At 41.0% G+C, this 15,869-nt stretch overlaps 2 protein-coding genes across 2 annotated transcripts in view; both read right to left on the bottom strand.

Moving 5' to 3' along the window:
* Positions 1–10,938, bottom strand: part of LOC138177993 (uncharacterized) — a 21,953-nt gene extending 11,015 nt beyond the window's left edge. Inside the window, exons 1-10 of the mRNA XM_069109388.1 lie at positions 10,721–10,938; positions 5,547–5,607; positions 2,890–3,072; positions 2,532–2,791; positions 2,190–2,444; positions 1,934–2,119; positions 1,600–1,865; positions 1,056–1,522; positions 868–990; positions 39–786 (exon numbers count right to left, since the gene is read on the bottom strand). Coding sequence (XP_068965489.1) covers positions 39–786; positions 868–990; positions 1,056–1,522; positions 1,600–1,865; positions 1,934–2,119; positions 2,190–2,444; positions 2,532–2,791; positions 2,890–3,072; positions 5,547–5,607; positions 10,721–10,729 — 2,558 coding nt within the window. The 5' untranslated portion in view covers positions 10,730–10,938. The remainder of the gene's footprint in view (positions 1–38; positions 787–867; positions 991–1,055; positions 1,523–1,599; positions 1,866–1,933; positions 2,120–2,189; positions 2,445–2,531; positions 2,792–2,889; positions 3,073–5,546; positions 5,608–10,720) is intronic.
* Positions 10,939–11,784: 846 nt separating this feature from the next.
* Positions 11,785–15,753, bottom strand: LOC138190129 (probable RNA-binding protein 19). Its single transcript, XM_069132672.1, has 15 exons — positions 15,596–15,753; positions 15,280–15,484; positions 15,030–15,196; positions 14,705–14,947; positions 14,357–14,627; positions 14,064–14,270; positions 13,804–13,998; positions 13,462–13,727; positions 13,254–13,389; positions 12,847–13,184; positions 12,586–12,788; positions 12,388–12,504; positions 12,220–12,325; positions 12,020–12,143; positions 11,785–11,961 (listed from the first exon to the last, which is right to left on the bottom strand). Exons 1-15 carry the CDS (start codon positions 15,629–15,631, stop codon positions 11,888–11,890), a joined length of 2,688 nt encoding a protein of 895 aa, XP_068988773.1. The 5' UTR covers positions 15,632–15,753; the 3' UTR covers positions 11,785–11,887.
* Positions 15,754–15,869: the final 116 nt, after the last annotated feature.

Consider the following 15,869-nt stretch of genomic DNA (forward strand, 5'->3'; position numbering starts at 1 on the left):
GCAACGAATGAAACATCAGAACGTGCGATATCACGTACTTTGGTCTCTCGATGGTCACGTATTGCGGTTTTTGCGAGCGCCTCAAACTCTTCACTTCCGGAACCTCATCCAATCCCTCGAACTGCGCACTTCCTGGCCCATTCGCATAATTTGTATTCGTAGAAGTGCGTTGCCTATTTGTAACTTTGCCAGCTTGTCGATTCAGTACACGTTCGTACAAAGTGCGACTTATCGTAGCAGGAGTAGCGTTTACGCTGCCAGAATTCGCACTGTTGTTAGCATTCTTGTCTTGAAGTAACAGCTGCTTTTCTAGTTGCTCTATACCACCTGCTTTCTTGATCAGCATTATTAGCTCTTTGATAACCCTAGGATCCTCTTCGTCCTCAATATTGGTAATCTCAGGCTCATTTTTCCCAACCTTCGAGGTGGTCGTAGGCGCTTCTGTCGTACTCGTAGTCGTAGTCGTACTAGGCTTGTTTCTGGTAATCGTTTTATACAAAAGCGCTTTCGGAGTGGTAGTCGTTTTAGGCTCTTCTTCCTCTCCCTCTTCTTCATCCTCCTCTTCGACTTCGTCGTTGTCCTCGTCGTAGTACTCGTACTCTTCCTCCGTGTCTGGTTTTTCGGGGGATGGTCGACGCGTAGTGCTATAGAGATAAGTGGTACGGCTGGTGGCAGCGGTTATCGGCGCTCTGGTCGTCGACGCGGACGATTGAGACGTTTTCGATTTGGGACATACAACGTTGCGCGGGTAATCGCAGGAATCGGCTGCCTTGTTAAACACCAAACCTGCGCGATCGAAGGAGAATCATTTTTAGAACGAGTAGACGACCTCTGAAATGGATTTTTGGATGATTGCGATCGAATTACCAGAAGGACACGTAAACTGGTGCGCTACTACGCCAAGACCTCCTGGGCCGCTCTCCAAACACCAGAAATATTTCTTGCAATCTCGGGGATGCGGGAAGAATCCTTCGTCTTCGCACTTGAAATCTATCGAAAACAAAAAGTTAATATTTCTGCGGTGTGGCGTTTGCGAAATATCGCGGCTAAGTTACCTGTCCCGGGATCGGGTGTCGTTGGCGGTTCCGGAGTAGTCAGTTTATTACTCAACGATCTTTCGTTCGAGTTGCTGTTGGTTTCTTCTTTGCGGCGAGCTTGCTTTCTACGATTCCGACTGGAACTCGATCGATCTTTCGACGATCTCCTTTTATTCTTGTTGCTCGGTCTTTCGTTTTTGTTCGCAGTCTTAACCGCGTTTCCTCTCTCGGAGCTATCGTCTTCGTCGGAGGATGGGTCGTACGATCGTCTGTCGACTCGTTGATCCTCCTCTTCCTCTTCGCTGGTTTTAGGACGCGAAAACGTCCGATACTTTGGTCTCGAGGAGGACGCTCGGATCTTCGGGGCAGGCGCTGCAGTCGTGGTGCTTCGTCTACCACTTTTTCTTCTTACGGTATTGCTCTGAACACCTTGGGCTCTGGGTTTCTTACGATTGTCCACTGTCTTTGACTTCTGAACGGTATTCCTGAAGTTTCAAAGGAAACATCGCTATCGGTGTCGTTGAAACTGTAAAGCAGCGGTTCGTTTACTCGGTGTACTTACGAGCTGTCTGTCAAGAGCATCTCTTTAGCCGCTTCGATCAGAGGATACGGGCGATCGTGACATTTGCCCCGGAAATCGTCGTTGTCGATCGTCCAAAACATAATTCCCCCCAAGTTCTTCTCGTTCGCGTATTTGGCTTTTAACTTGACTATATCTTCGTCGTCGTAACCTACCCATTGGTCTCCCTTGTACGCATAAGGACCCATAGCTTTTGCATTTGGCTGAACCACCTGCCACTCGTCCGACTGCGCTAGGCTCTCGCAAATCTGTGGAAGCGGTATCGTATTATTTGGTCTTAAAATTAATATCGCGATGATAAACGGCAGAAGCTAACTTCGTAGTAAGCGAGGTAGCCTTTCTCGCGAGTCGCGTCGCCTTCGACTCCTGGACCATCGGCCGGTGAACCCAGATCAGTGGCATCCTCGTTGAAAAGCGTGTAGGATCGGCCGTACGTTGGAATTCCTAGGATTATCTTGCCCGGAGAGGCACCCTTTTTCAGCAGATAGTTCACAGTGTAATCCTGGAAACGTTATCGCCAGCGTTAGCGTTTACGAGATTCCACACACCGATCCACACTGCGTAAGTCTTACGATCGTTAACTCGGTGTCGTAATTGTATTCGTTGTCCTCTTCCAGAGGATACAGAGGAGAGTGATGATCGACGGCTGGTTCGTAAGACGAATGGTAATCATACGATAAAAGATTGATGAAATCCAAGTATTCGTTTAATCTAGGAATATCGTAGCCTTTGTCGATGTACTCGATACCAGCTGGCATCGCCAACGTTAGTAAAAGTCTTGGTCTTCCGGTCTTTGAAGACTCCCTCTCAAACTCCTCTCTCAGTTCCTTTGTAATCAAATGTGAATGGTTTTAGGAGAAGCATAACGCGTACAGTTAGCTAAATCGATGAGATATTAATTTTTGTTACTTTACCTGCACCAAGCTGGCATAGTTGTCTTTGTCCCGAGGCTTTCCACCGTCCCTAAAAGCTGGATATTCCCAGTCGAGATCGAGACCGTCAAAGTGATTCTTTCGAAGGAACTTTATGGCGTTCTTGACGAATTCTCGTCTTCTGTCAGGGTCGGCAACCATCGGAGAAAACCTACTGGAACCTTCGTTCCAACCTCCGATAGCCAACAGGGTTTTCAAGTTCTTGTTGTATGTTTTTAAGCCAGTGAACTTGGCGTATCCACCTTTAAAAGTTGCGCAAGGTTAATCGATGCAATTTTTTTCGTGTCCGGACGAATCTGGTTTCTCGTCCTCTCTCTTTCCCTCTCTTTGTTTGTCATACCTTTCTCGATGTCTTGGTATTTGTCGAAAGGCTTCAAGGCATTGTCCTTGGTGAAACCACCGAAAGCGTAGATTAGATGGGTGCATAAATACGGATTGATGTTTTGCGGTGAGAACTTGGCAGTGCCTGGTCGATAGATCGACCAGTTTGTATAATAGCATACGATCTTGCGTTCGGCGTTACCTACGTTAGACCGAGTATTCCTTTGTTAATTTCGTTTTGTACAGGTGTTTTAGCTAGCGTAACTCTTTCATAGAAAGACAAGCACGAGTGGTCGACAGAGAAACTTTGCGGAGAAATTGAAACGCGATTGAACTTTCATTTGTCGAGCGAGAAACAGATCCGCGAATCGCATACGCCACGAATTTTCATGCTTGTAATCTCGCGTTAACACAAACGAATTGCCTTTCTGACGCGAATCTATATAATAAAATCTGTCGTACTTGCTATTTTATCGCTTTTTACCCGTTTAACGAGAAGAAAATTACCGACGTCGGATAACAGTGCCAGTTTGCCGATAATTGCAAATTGTTCGTTAATGCTTATGCACAAGTACATTATGCTGGAAATATGTCAAGCCCGGTCATCAGTGATCGCTCATCGTGTTCGTAATTTAGGATTATACGTATATACTCGTAGATAGTTAGTGAGAAACACGGTGACTAGTGCGTCGCGATTTCTCTTTTATTTTCACACGTTTCCTTCATTGATAACCCGATTTGCAGTCGCCTTGACGAACCGTTGTCGGTACTCGCTTTCGATCGGGAATTATCCTCGATGCTTTCACTGATCGCGCACGAATCGAGGCCGTTCAGAAAGAATGTAAAAATCGAGACCAGAATCAAGATCGTACCTGACCCTGACCACCCACGTGGCACAGAGACTCGTCAACTCGGTCAATGATTTTGTTCTATCGATCACTGATAACGCACAGTTCAACTGCATTTCAGTCGCTACCGGTCTTCGGTTATTACCAGGAGTTTTCTAACATGAAATTCTATACACCGAATTGGAAAGTTTGTTTTCGTTTTCGATTTTCACTAGCAATATACTAGCAATACGTAAGTAAAAGTAGAATTTTATATAGTTTCCACGATCGTTTTCTTCGATTCGCACGCTTCGCACAAAGCGGAATTGTGCTTGCATTCGTGTTTGAGTCACGACTGACAGGATAATGATAATCGTGCAAGGAATAGGAACTACACCCGGGGCAAAGATCGACAGCGATACAAAAAGCGTCCGAGATTCTGTTTCATTCCTACACGCTGGCGATATTTCGCGTTATATGAACGTTACAGAGACGGTAATGGAGTTAAGCGCAGCGCATAATACCGGAGATAATATCGGTAAGAGGCTCGAGACACGCGGTGTTACCCGCAAATCTGGAATTCCTACCGCAGCTGTATCAAACACGCTGTCTACCTGCTACCGAGACCGCTGAAACGCTCTGTTTCTTATTTCTGATCCTGATTATCGATGCTTGAACGAGCATTGTCGCCTAAGTACAACGTCCTACGATCGAAAAGAAGTTAGTGGTCGTTAGGTTTACAGGATACGTACAGTGTCCGGTATACTTAATGATCCGAAGCAGTTGATCTCGTCGTTAGAAACTACGTTACGTTCTATAGCTGTGCGAAGTAGCATTGGCAATCTCGCGACGCGAGAAATTTTGCGAGTGTTCTTCCTTCCATTGGAATATAGATGCATATCTATGTAGGTATAGTACATCTTCATTTATCGCAACGAGATTTTCGTTAATGCCCGATTAAGTGAACGTTTACCGATTGAATTCATTTATCTAAACACGAGCTTCTATTACGTGAACGAAAAATAATAGCAGGAAAATTGATGAGCTGCTATCATATGAATTCTAATTGTGTAAACTGTTTGTCTACCGACAAGATCAGATAAATGGAGTTCTATCGTAATACGCGATATACGTACGCGATAGATCGCGATCGTATCTTTATCGAAATGATTCGTCACGTCGACTATAAGTTTTTTTCTGCAAATCGGGTAACGATTATCGTATCGATTACGAAACACGGGGTAGAAATTTGGCGAGAACGATCGCATTAAATATCCCGACGGTTTTATGCCTACAATGTCCATACTTTCGAGGTTTATTGCCCCTTTCCCTATACATATCGACTACACCTCGAATGGGGCCCCGTTTTTGCTTCGATCGTTTTCTCCGAGAAGGTGCATACGTTTCACTGGTCGAGATCTGGCGAGTTCAGTGAAACTGCACCCGCGTGCGTGCACCGATCCCCACGTGCTGCACCGGTTATGCTAGAGAAATTACAGGAGAGAGATCAGAGACTCGGTCACAAAGTAAATGGGCTATTCGTCGTTCCAACCTTGTCGACCCAATTTTTTATTTCGGTAGGAACAAGCGCAAGTTTTATTCTTACTGTATCATATTCTTTCAGTCATTCGTTCGCAACGATAGATAAAAACATCGCGACGATAATTATCGTTACTAATTAATCACTCTTATAGGATAAACTCGTAGTGTCGATTCGCGGGCTGTTTCTCAACTTGCGGAAAATTACAAGTCAACCTGGAATTTAGCTATCGCACGTCTTGCTTTCCGCCATCGACTCGGAGACACGAAACTACTTCTCCAAGTACAAGTTCCGTTCGGAGATACTCACCGTTGTGAATCGTCGCAAGCAGAATGCTTAAGCAAAGTAGCAGCGACACTGTTCGGTTCTCCTGTAACGGAAAAGCGATGCGGCGCATTAATAATTTGTTATTCGATGTGCCTACGGAGCACGAATAATTAACTGTATCTGCGTGTAAATGGCTTCGTGGTCAGTTAGCGTGAATGACGCGTGTTACGGTGAAACTGACCGCGTACTTACCTATCTTCATCTATGCCTAGAGTAAACACGATGCGTACGTGCAAGAATCAGTCTTCTTTCGTTTAATAATAACATAATTATTAATATCCTCTACACATAAGCGAGAATGAGCAGCTTCTGAAATTTTGACGAAACTTGGCAGCCGCGAGCAATTTTTATATTTTTCTACGCGAAATCACGGACGAAATTAGCATCTTGCGTAAGTTTATCATAAGAAGGCTCTTAATATGATACTAAAAATCGTGACGCGATAATAGCGTGCCCCGTCGAAATTAACGAAATAAGTAGATTTACTTATCAACAGAATAAGTAGACACGCTACTCGATGTAGCCCGCGGCTACAGTGTGTTAATCATCGTAGCGTTAAAGACTCGCTATAAACTTTCATCCAATCTATCTCTACGGTCGATCTCCGTTTCGAATTGTGGTATTAGAAGTAGATCCGGCGATTTGTGCGCTCTATATTAAAAACTCCCACATCGACTAAGATACTAAGGATAACGTTTTAACCGTGGCAAGAGAAGCTATCGATCGATCGATGAACGGCGGGTCATTATGGGGTCGCGTTGGCGAGCAGTGCACCTGCCAACATACAGCAGAGATTCCGATTATATCGAAGACCTCGAGGATAAATCGACGTATCCGGCAAATAGAACAGGACCGTGACACCCAACGAGCCACTCCTCGTTACGTAACGAGTGCGTAAAGAGAAAGCAAGAAGAAAGAACATCGTTCCGCGACGACTTTCTCGTACGTTTCGGCCAGCGAGCGCGTTACGTTAACGTTACGTCGTAACGTCATTCCTGACGATAGAACAATAATTAGCATGGCCGGGAGAAGAAGCTGAGAAGGTTTGAAACGACCGTCGTCGATCGCGCATTCCACTATTACGATCGACAAGGGTGCGCCCGATTTTTCCGCTTCTTCGTTTCAACGGAGTAACGCCAAATGATATCGTTTTCCGACACAAGCAGTTCGTTTACAAGCACCATAAAAAGAAGGAGAATAAAGAGAAGAATTTTTGATTTCTCGTTGGAAGATTTAAAATCGGAACATCGCGTGGCAAAGAGAAAACAGTCGCGATTGAATAAATTGTATGTATAGCCGCACGCTAACATGGACGTGGGTGAGTCGAAAATTCCCCGCGGACCTATCTAAATGTCAAATAACTTTCTACGAGAACGGCAGACTCGTAGTTCTACAAGCGCGCTTCAACCGGGAAATTGTTCTGGCTAGCGACTGCAAACGATACGGTGTGCAACGCGTGAAAACCACCTGCTCCACTGACGAGTTCCATTCGAGAAGTTTCATAACCGGAACGGAAATATTCACGAGGATTTCGGTGATTCCGATCGTCACGGAAGCTCCGACTGGTATCAGTTATCGCTGTGCAAACTTTGAAAATGTAGATATTTCAACTGGTTGTTTAGAAGTGAAAGCGTAATTATATTTGAACGTTATTCGTTGAATTCCAAGATTCTGTTCGTACCTATCCAAAGATTTAGCAAAGAGATTGAAGGTGCCGTCCGGTGATTTCAATGCTTGCAATAGCCGTAAAGACCTGAATTCGGACCTCATCGATCATAGATGATTCGCAAGTTTTGATTGTTTTTACCAGGAAATGTCAATCGCAGGTACTTTCGATTCCTCGTGCAAAAAGAAAGACTATTACTCGATGTGAAAGCAGCGGGTAATAGGGATTATCGATACAGGAAAGACAGGAACGCGTTACTTGGACCAAAAGTTACATCGATTCGGCCACCGATCGATACCCTGTAATATGTGGCAATTATCGAGGTTCAACGTTACGCAACCGTTTCAATCGGAACCGATTATTTGGATGGAACTGGCGACGAATCGTCAAACGAGCAACTTATTTACATTCGATCCGTACGACCGCCACTGGACACGCTTCGAGTTCCTGTGACATTTGAACGGCTCGTTGACGTCCAGACGATTTCGATGACTTCACCCTTCGCTTTAATTCCGTTACTTGTTGTCGATGACTCAACACCGAGACCTTTTCAGAGAATCAATCGATACGTGTATTATGTAGAACGAGTCGCGTCAGTTTAGATTTAGAACCGGGATTCTCGTGCGTTGCTCTACGAGCAAAAGTAGAAGGCTAAGCTTCTCGAAATATTTCGTCCGGCAGATGGGGAATTCCATCTTCTAAGTTTAGGAAAACAGGCACGTTGAGAAAATAAGTGTCAACGACGTTCGTATCGAGCGAAACAAAGGTCGAAAGCGAAACACGCTCGCGAGGATCTTTCGATATTCCAGGCACGCAGGGACGAAAGAACGAAATGAGAGATAGTTAATTTTATCGTAACCTTGAAGATCCAGAATCTAGTACCGGTAGCTGTAAACCAGTTGCAAAGGTTACCGGACGATTCGTGCGACATTGTAACGAGGGTTACCATATTCAATGACTTTAATTATTTTGAATCCTGTATTCCATATCGTTTCTCATATCGCGATGAAATTCTCGTTCGATTACAGCTCCGATACCCTTCTGTTCCTGAGATTTCCAATTATCGCCGCAATCGCGAATCGCACGGAGAAGCAACGATCGTTTGGTAAGATTCAATTATGAGTAATCTTGAGAAAGAATGGTAACCGTGGATTCGCTTAACGTTGATCAAGTGGTAATTGAAGATCGGGATCAGCTTTAATGGAAATTGCATCGAGTTGCGTCCGTTTCTAAACTGTAGACTACTTGTTGGGTTTTAAAAATCCAAGTTAAAATCGGTTAGCCTTAAACGAAAGAGTAATTTATTGTTTCACATCCCTATGGAACATGTAGTCGAAAGTAAAGCCGAGTCGGGTCGATCTGTCTCTGGCGGATAAATCTAGCGTGGTTTGGTCACTTTTACTTTCCATGGAATTCGCTTCGAGGCACCGGACTCTCGCTCTGTTTACCAGGAAACTAATAGTACGATCGTACCCTTAATTAAATCTTCTTTATCGTTCTTAATTACCAGAGGGAATCCTGACGATTCGCAACATAATGGAGCCCGGTGGTCCTCGTTCTTTACTTTATTCATTTACGTTTTTCCTTTCGTTTCACTATTTTCAGTTCCGCATTCGGTTCGGCGATTCCTGGCTTCGTTCTTTTTCTGTATTTTACAATCGCAAGAAATCGACCGTAAAACATGGAAAATTATGCGGGATCCGTGGAATCCGGTTAGCGTCGTTAGGAGAGATCGAAAATGCAAATCGGAGCAAGATCATAAAATCGGATGCCCGATTTAACGTGAAATGTGTCCATGCCTTTTTTAATTTCTTCATCGATGAAAAAAGCTTACTTTCTGCCGTAAATAGGCAGGTCATAATTGACGACTAAAAGGAAAAGAAAGATCACTGAACGAGTCTCTGAAAGGTCAGCAGATGGCCTTCCTTGCACGCTCCAAGTACTTTTTTCGTTCTTTTCTTCTCTTCTCTCGCTTTTAGTCTTCGTCCACTGTCTGCTTTTTCCGCCCGTTCGTCCGTAAGCGAACGAAACATTCCTTTGCCGACATTTTTTCCAAGGACGTTATAAGCGACTTCAAATAAGAAAAGTTCGTCTAAGCTCTATTAGCTATCGTTCTATGATTTCCCTACCACGTGAAAGCGATAACGTTTAATTAAACGGAATAGATTATACATTTTACACTTGGTTGCGTCAATCGGTTGCACAATTATTTTCGATTGATTCCGTCTACGGTTTAGTTAATGGTTCTCGAAAAATGCCTGCAGCATTTCGAATTTCACGTTGTGTAAACGTTACAGAAATCTTAGATCGGCCCTATTCGCCATGGATCACTCTTCCAAGGACGCGCGTAACTGTTTCTTCATCTCGAAGCTTAGACATGCTACGTTTATTTTCTGCCATAGGTGAGAAAGTAGCACGATTCTGATCAAAAGAAGGTACCTAAGTACTTATGCATGTATGTAAAATGATATTTTCGGAGCAAGTACATAGGATGGCAGGAGGTTGGTTTGGGTAAAGCGGGTAAAGAGAACTGTTACGACCTCGACTGTTTTGCAATCTCGAATTGCTACATGCATTCGCTCCTTCTTTGCTTGTCGCGGCGGCTTAAAGTGAAGTGTGCAGTTGAAGGCAGTGGTATAGCTCGAATAACCGGTAGATTTCCTCTCCCTCCTCTACCGGCAGGAAGCCGACGATCGTTCTCAAGTATTTGATATGCATGTAGATCTCGCCCTCGAACAATCCGGTCAGCCCAGCCCCAACTTTGAAAACGCGCGGCGCCGCTCTACGAGGATTTTGTCCGTTGATGCTACTTACAATTGCCCCAGGATTCTACATTCTACTCTATCTTATCTTTCTTTCAACGGTCTAGGCTGTTTTCTTCCTCGGAGAAACTAACGTTTAGCACCAGTCATAATTTACTGAATAAAGCATGGAGAAAGTGATATCGATCAACGACCTAAAGAAGTTTTGCGGTGCCGCAAGTTTGTTTTTGATGCACCGAGTTCTGACGTCCAAATCATATTTCTTGATTATCGATTCATCTCCTTGTAAGAGAACACCCTACGTTGCCTATTAACTTGCAACAGCGAACCGTCGAAACGTGGATGAGAATCGGGTCAACCTAGACCGAAAAGTCATAGGAAGATGAACATCGAACCACTCACACGGTGTTTTTTTACGTCATGATTATCATTCATTCTCGGAACGAGAAAGTTCCTTAATGCTATGCTACCGTTACTTGTTGAATTTTTTACCTAAATTTTTCGAGCGGCTTTTCAAAGAGACCTGTCTTTTCTCATATAAAATTTTAATGAACTCTTTACCAAAGGAAAAGATCGATAAAGGTGTAAATAATAACACCTTTGTAGTACTTAAGATGACTAGAGAATCTTTACAGGATCTTGCGTCTGTGTGCCAATCCTTATACTTAATTCGATGTTAACTACGTTTTTGTAAAAAGAACAAAATTAGCTGGAGTGTCTGATCTTACCCAATCCATTTTCGTTGTTTGATTATCGATCCTCGGTTGTCGATTGTCTTCGTTGGAAATTCGTCAGGTCGAGCACATCGCGCACTATGCTTGCATAGACACGACTTCTCGATTCCCCGTGTACACGTTTCCGGTGCACTCGCGACCTTGTACCTGTACGTCGACACCGAAGGACACTGAAAGAATCGCGTGCACCGTTCTCCAGGGCAAGGAGTATGAGACTAAGTGTTGAGCAGAAGGTGGAGAAGGCACTGTTACTTTCATGGGTCGTTTCCACCTCTACCGTGAGACTCCCCAAGCCTCTCGAACCATTCCTGCCACTCCTTCTAACAGAGGTGAAAGGAAAACATTTCTTCCCTTCCACCTTCACCCGAATCCTCTGCGAGTTCGCTTCTTTTAATACTGATATATCAAAAGCACTGGTATCTTCGCCTGTTTTTTATCCAATTTGTTTACGGCAGAAACGTCCTAGAGTTGATTTAAATTTTTTGACACGCCTCACTTTTTTCGAACTTTCTCAGATTAGTCTATAAATCATCCCGATTTTTTTTCTATGCAAATTCTCCTTAGTCACTCCATACGACAATCGTAAATTTCAACGCAAAATTACTATCGAGGTGACATCAGAACGTATTAACGAATTAAAAAAGGATTATGCTTTGGGAAGCGACTGTACAGGTAGTTTAGAAGTTACAATACAATAAAACGTTGTTTTGATCTAGAATTGTAGTTGCGAACCGTCTTCGAAACTGCAACTAAATCGGGCTGGAACGTGGGTCGAAGATTAATATCAACTAGGCGATATCCACTGGCACGCGAAATCAATTCAACAATATCAAAACCCAAATACGTAGAATTAGTACGCATAGTACGATGTGTCACCAGTGGCATGTTACTGGTAGAAATTCAAAGTATTTTCGAGAAAAGTAAGACGAGAAAAAGTTCCAACGTGACGCGAAGGTTAATAATGTGCACGCTTTTACGAGTCGAAGAGAATTTTTTAACTCTCGATCGATTTGAATTACTGCCAGCTATTGAAAGGAAATACACTCTGCGAGTCACGTGTACTTCGTGAATTTATTTCTTTGTTTCCTCGGTCAATGCTATGTACAAAATCTAAGAAACAATTTAACTAATAATGAATTATCTTTATGTATCATAAGTAACTCATAATGAGGCATCTTCCAAACCGACGTCTTCTGGATTTAGCGTCGCCTTTTTGCTCTTCTGAACCGGTTGATCTGTTAAAGAATAATTTATTGGCACGCGCACTGTAAAAACGAATCATAACGTACTTACCTTGATAAAAGTGTTTAGCGGTTCGCTTCCTAACTTCTTCCACGCCTTCTTCGGTTTGAGCCCATTCCAAGACCAGTCTTCGACCGTACAAGTGAGTACTTTGACACAACGCCTTAAACGCTTTCTATGAACAAAATAAAAGGCATGAAATACTGATCGTTAATTTAATGATAAAAGATTGTATTAATTTTTTTGAATACCTTGGCCTCGCTTTTTGTATAATACTCTACGAAGGCGAATCCTCTGTGTTTTTCAACACCAACCAATTTTTTTGGCAGTCGCACCGCTTTCAACTCTCCGAACGCTCTGACATTTTAATAAAGAAGACATAAAAATCGTGCCTAAGTTAGAATAAATAAAATACGTACTTGAATAGTTCAGTTACTTCCTCAACCGTCGCCTGGAATGGTACGTTTCTTATTAAAATTTTCGTGCCTGTTTGAGCCGTTACTGTCGATGTCTTCTTTACATTCTTTAAATCAGTTCTGCAAATATTTCAATAAAAGAAAATGTTTATTAGAGTTGCAAATGTTGTAACAGAACTCGTAGGAAATTTATAGACGTACATTAGTGTTCGTTCAGAACGTTTGAGTTCTAAAGTCTTTCCCTCTAGCACTGTCATTTGTAAGACTTTTAATGCTCGATCCGCGTCTACTTTCCTTTTATATCTAACGAATCCATAACCCATCGACAATTTAGTGCCAGGATTTTTTGGATCCTTCTTTGTTGCTATCGAGACATAATGAAGAGCACCGCATTTGCCAAAATACTACAAAACAATACATTATCCATCGAATAATAGAAAAATGCAATATTAAATTATTTACCGTTTTTAGCTGCTCTTCCGTAGTTGTGAAATTAATATTCTTTACGAAAAGAGTTGTTTCTTGTTCAGGTTCATCCTCATCTTCGCTTTCTTCTTTATTAGCATTATTTGTATCGTTTATACTTTCTGAAAATTCCTCTGCCTGTTTGTCAACTTCTTTAATGTTTTTTTTCTCGTTTGCCCCAACTCCTGTGGCTTTGTTTTTTCCCACAGGAGGAGGTGTAGTAAAACTATTGTCAGGAGCCCATTCAAGATAAAGTGGTAAATGTTTATATTTAGTATATGCCAATTGTGTAAATGCTTTTCGTGCCTCAGAAGGTTCCAAGAATTCCACCAAAGCTAAACAAACATTACACGATAACTCGTCGTTGGTAATGATACACATAATGATATTAATAAAAACCATACCAGTAATTCCTGAGGGTGGCATTACAAATCTCCCCAATTCACCATGTCGTGCAAATAATTGTCGAATTTCCTGTGCCGACGATGCAGCAGGTAAATTTTTTACCAGTATCACAGTTTTCGACCGTTTATTCGGTGGCTGAGAAAATGTATCAATCAAATTATTCGATTGCCATTTTTTATTCTCGGTTATATCCTAAATAATACTTACTTGATTGAATGCATCTAAACAAACTCCGTTTTCCTCCAAAAATTTCCTGGAATCCTGAACTAATTGCGTTTCTCCCAATGCCAACTTAACAGCGGCACTTAAACCCTTTGATCCATCTTCAAGAACCTTTTCCTTCGTCGTATTATAAGTAGCAGCTATAGTGTCTGCTACAGCATTTTGACCAAGGAAGAGAGTATTCCAATTGTGTGATGATCCCGCAGTTATTTTAGCTTTCAGTTCTTTCTTCTGCTTGTAAGTTAATCCTCCTGTAACATAAAAGTTATACGCACTGCAATTATTCGAACAAACTGGACGATAGAATTATATACGATTTATTCTCACTTTTGTCAAGTTCTTCCATAGGGTCGGATTTCGCTTTAGCTGGAAGAACATGTAACATTCTTCCGTCTAAAATCGAACCGTCTAATTCACTGTATGCTTTAACCGCGTGTTCGGCCATTAAAAATGTTATTGTACCAAAACCTTTTGGTTTTCTGGTTGTGCGATCGATAGGTAAGTTAACTTCACTTACAGGACCTATATAAAAGATCGTAATATTAGTATTGTAAATATTGTATTATGCATAAAAATCGGCCATATACCATATTTTTCAAATAACTGTCGAATATTATCTTCGGTTATTGTATATGACAGATTTCGGATAAACATCCTTCCAGATTCCGCGATGCTTTCTTCACTTTTTAACGCTTCTAATTGTTTCTTCCACCTAACGTTATCGTCTTTATTTTCTGCTTCATCAGAATTATATTCTTTTGCTTCATATTGCATTACAAATATTTGTCTCCCATCTAAAAAGTCCAATAGAATAGATATAAGCAAAAAAAAGATGGAAAATAAAAAAGATCCCAATTGCAGTTAACTACATCGTTTATACCTAAAAAACTTTTGTTTTTCAGCAATGCTTTCCTCAAGTGCTGTTCAGTTTTGAAACCAACATAAGCAATACCCTTAATCTTTGGTGATATTCGTATTGATTTTGCTTTCAGTGGATGAAAAAATTGTTTGACATTTTTTTTCTTGTGATTATATGCTAATCCTCGAAGTTTCACGGTAAACAATTTTATAGAACCATGTTTAGATTTACTCTTATCATTCGAAATCCTTTTTTCTATATTCTTTTCTTTTCCTTTTAGGGATTCCATGTACTGTTTAAGACAGAACAAACATAAATACATGCAGGAAAACTCATAAGTAGAAGAAAAGTATGCGCATTCAGAATTACCTCTAAATCAGATATAACTTTGTTTGCAATCTTTTGCTCCTTCTCTTTTCCCTCTTCTTCCTCATCTTCTTCTTCCTTACTGTGTTCTTTATCATTATTCTGATCACTAGATTTACTATCATTGATCTCATTATCACTATGTTCTTTAGTTTGAATAGTTGCCAATATTGTATCATTCTTCCATATAGCCTTATCTGTTGTATGACTTTCAAGAAATTCCATAAATAAAGGATCATCTTTGTGCTATATATATAAATGAGTGTGATAATTAAGTTTCCAAATTTAAAAAATATAGCAGCAAAATAAACTATAGTTATATATCTACCTTTTCTAATGCCTCTTTGATTTCCTTTTTTATGCCTTTCTCTTCGTCTACTGTTCGTTTGTTGAGGGCTGTGTTTTCTGTTATCTCAGTAGAGTCTGTATTATTAATCTTACCCTTTGAACTATCAGGCGCGTATTTACTCCATGCTCTGGGTTTCGAAGAATCTCCTATAGGATTCAATATATATGAGTAAATATTAAATACACATCATTGTTTTTAATATAATTATATATTAATAATTCACAAATACCTAAACTTGCACACTGTTCAATGGATATTTTGCAGGTGTCAATACATGTTTGATCAAAATATTCTTTGACAGCTGCAGCTTGTTCTTCTGTCTTAAGTCCAACAAAAGCAAATCGTCTAAATTTACCATCCTTCGTATATTTTAATTGTACGTCTGTTATTAAACCTTTTTCACTGAAAAGTTCCTTTAATTTTGTATCTGTAATCTATAAATCGTCATCGCAAATTAACTTTCTTACTTATCTCTTATTTATAATCTTTTATTTATTTCAATGTTATGATAATTTAATATAATGTCGTGAGACATTGTCACTTACATTTTTTGGTAAATTTTTTACTATTAATCGCGACATTTTGTATGTATGTATTTATAACTATTACTGAACATTAAATGTTTACATAAATTGCACATTTACGTTTCATAGAGGTTATGTTTCTAGGATATCAAGAAGGTGAGTACCAAAAAGGTTAGGTTATACCATGTGCATATTCCTGTCCATGGAATATACATACATACATGATACGTATTGATATATGTATTGGTATACAATCTATTGGTCATACCGATAGATTTGGTGGCGCTACTTTTGT

The sequence above is a fragment of the Bombus flavifrons genome, chromosome 3 (genome assembly GCF_040668555.2).
Source record: "Bombus flavifrons isolate JBK064 chromosome 3, iyBomFlav1_principal, whole genome shotgun sequence".
Lineage (NCBI taxonomy): Eukaryota > Metazoa > Arthropoda > Insecta > Hymenoptera > Apidae > Bombus > Bombus flavifrons.

Coding starts and splice junctions, on each gene's coding strand:
- LOC138190129 (XM_069132672.1), bottom strand. CDS start 15,631: ATGTCGCGATTAATAGTAAAAAATTTACCAAAAAAT. Junction 14,628..14,704: donor AAGTTATATCTGATTTAGAG/GTAATTCTGAAT, acceptor TGTCTTAAACAG/TACATGGAATCCCTAAAAGG. Junction 12,789..12,846: donor CGGAAGAGCAGCTAAAAACG/GTAAATAATTTA, acceptor ATTGTTTTGTAG/TATTTTGGCAAATGCGGTGC.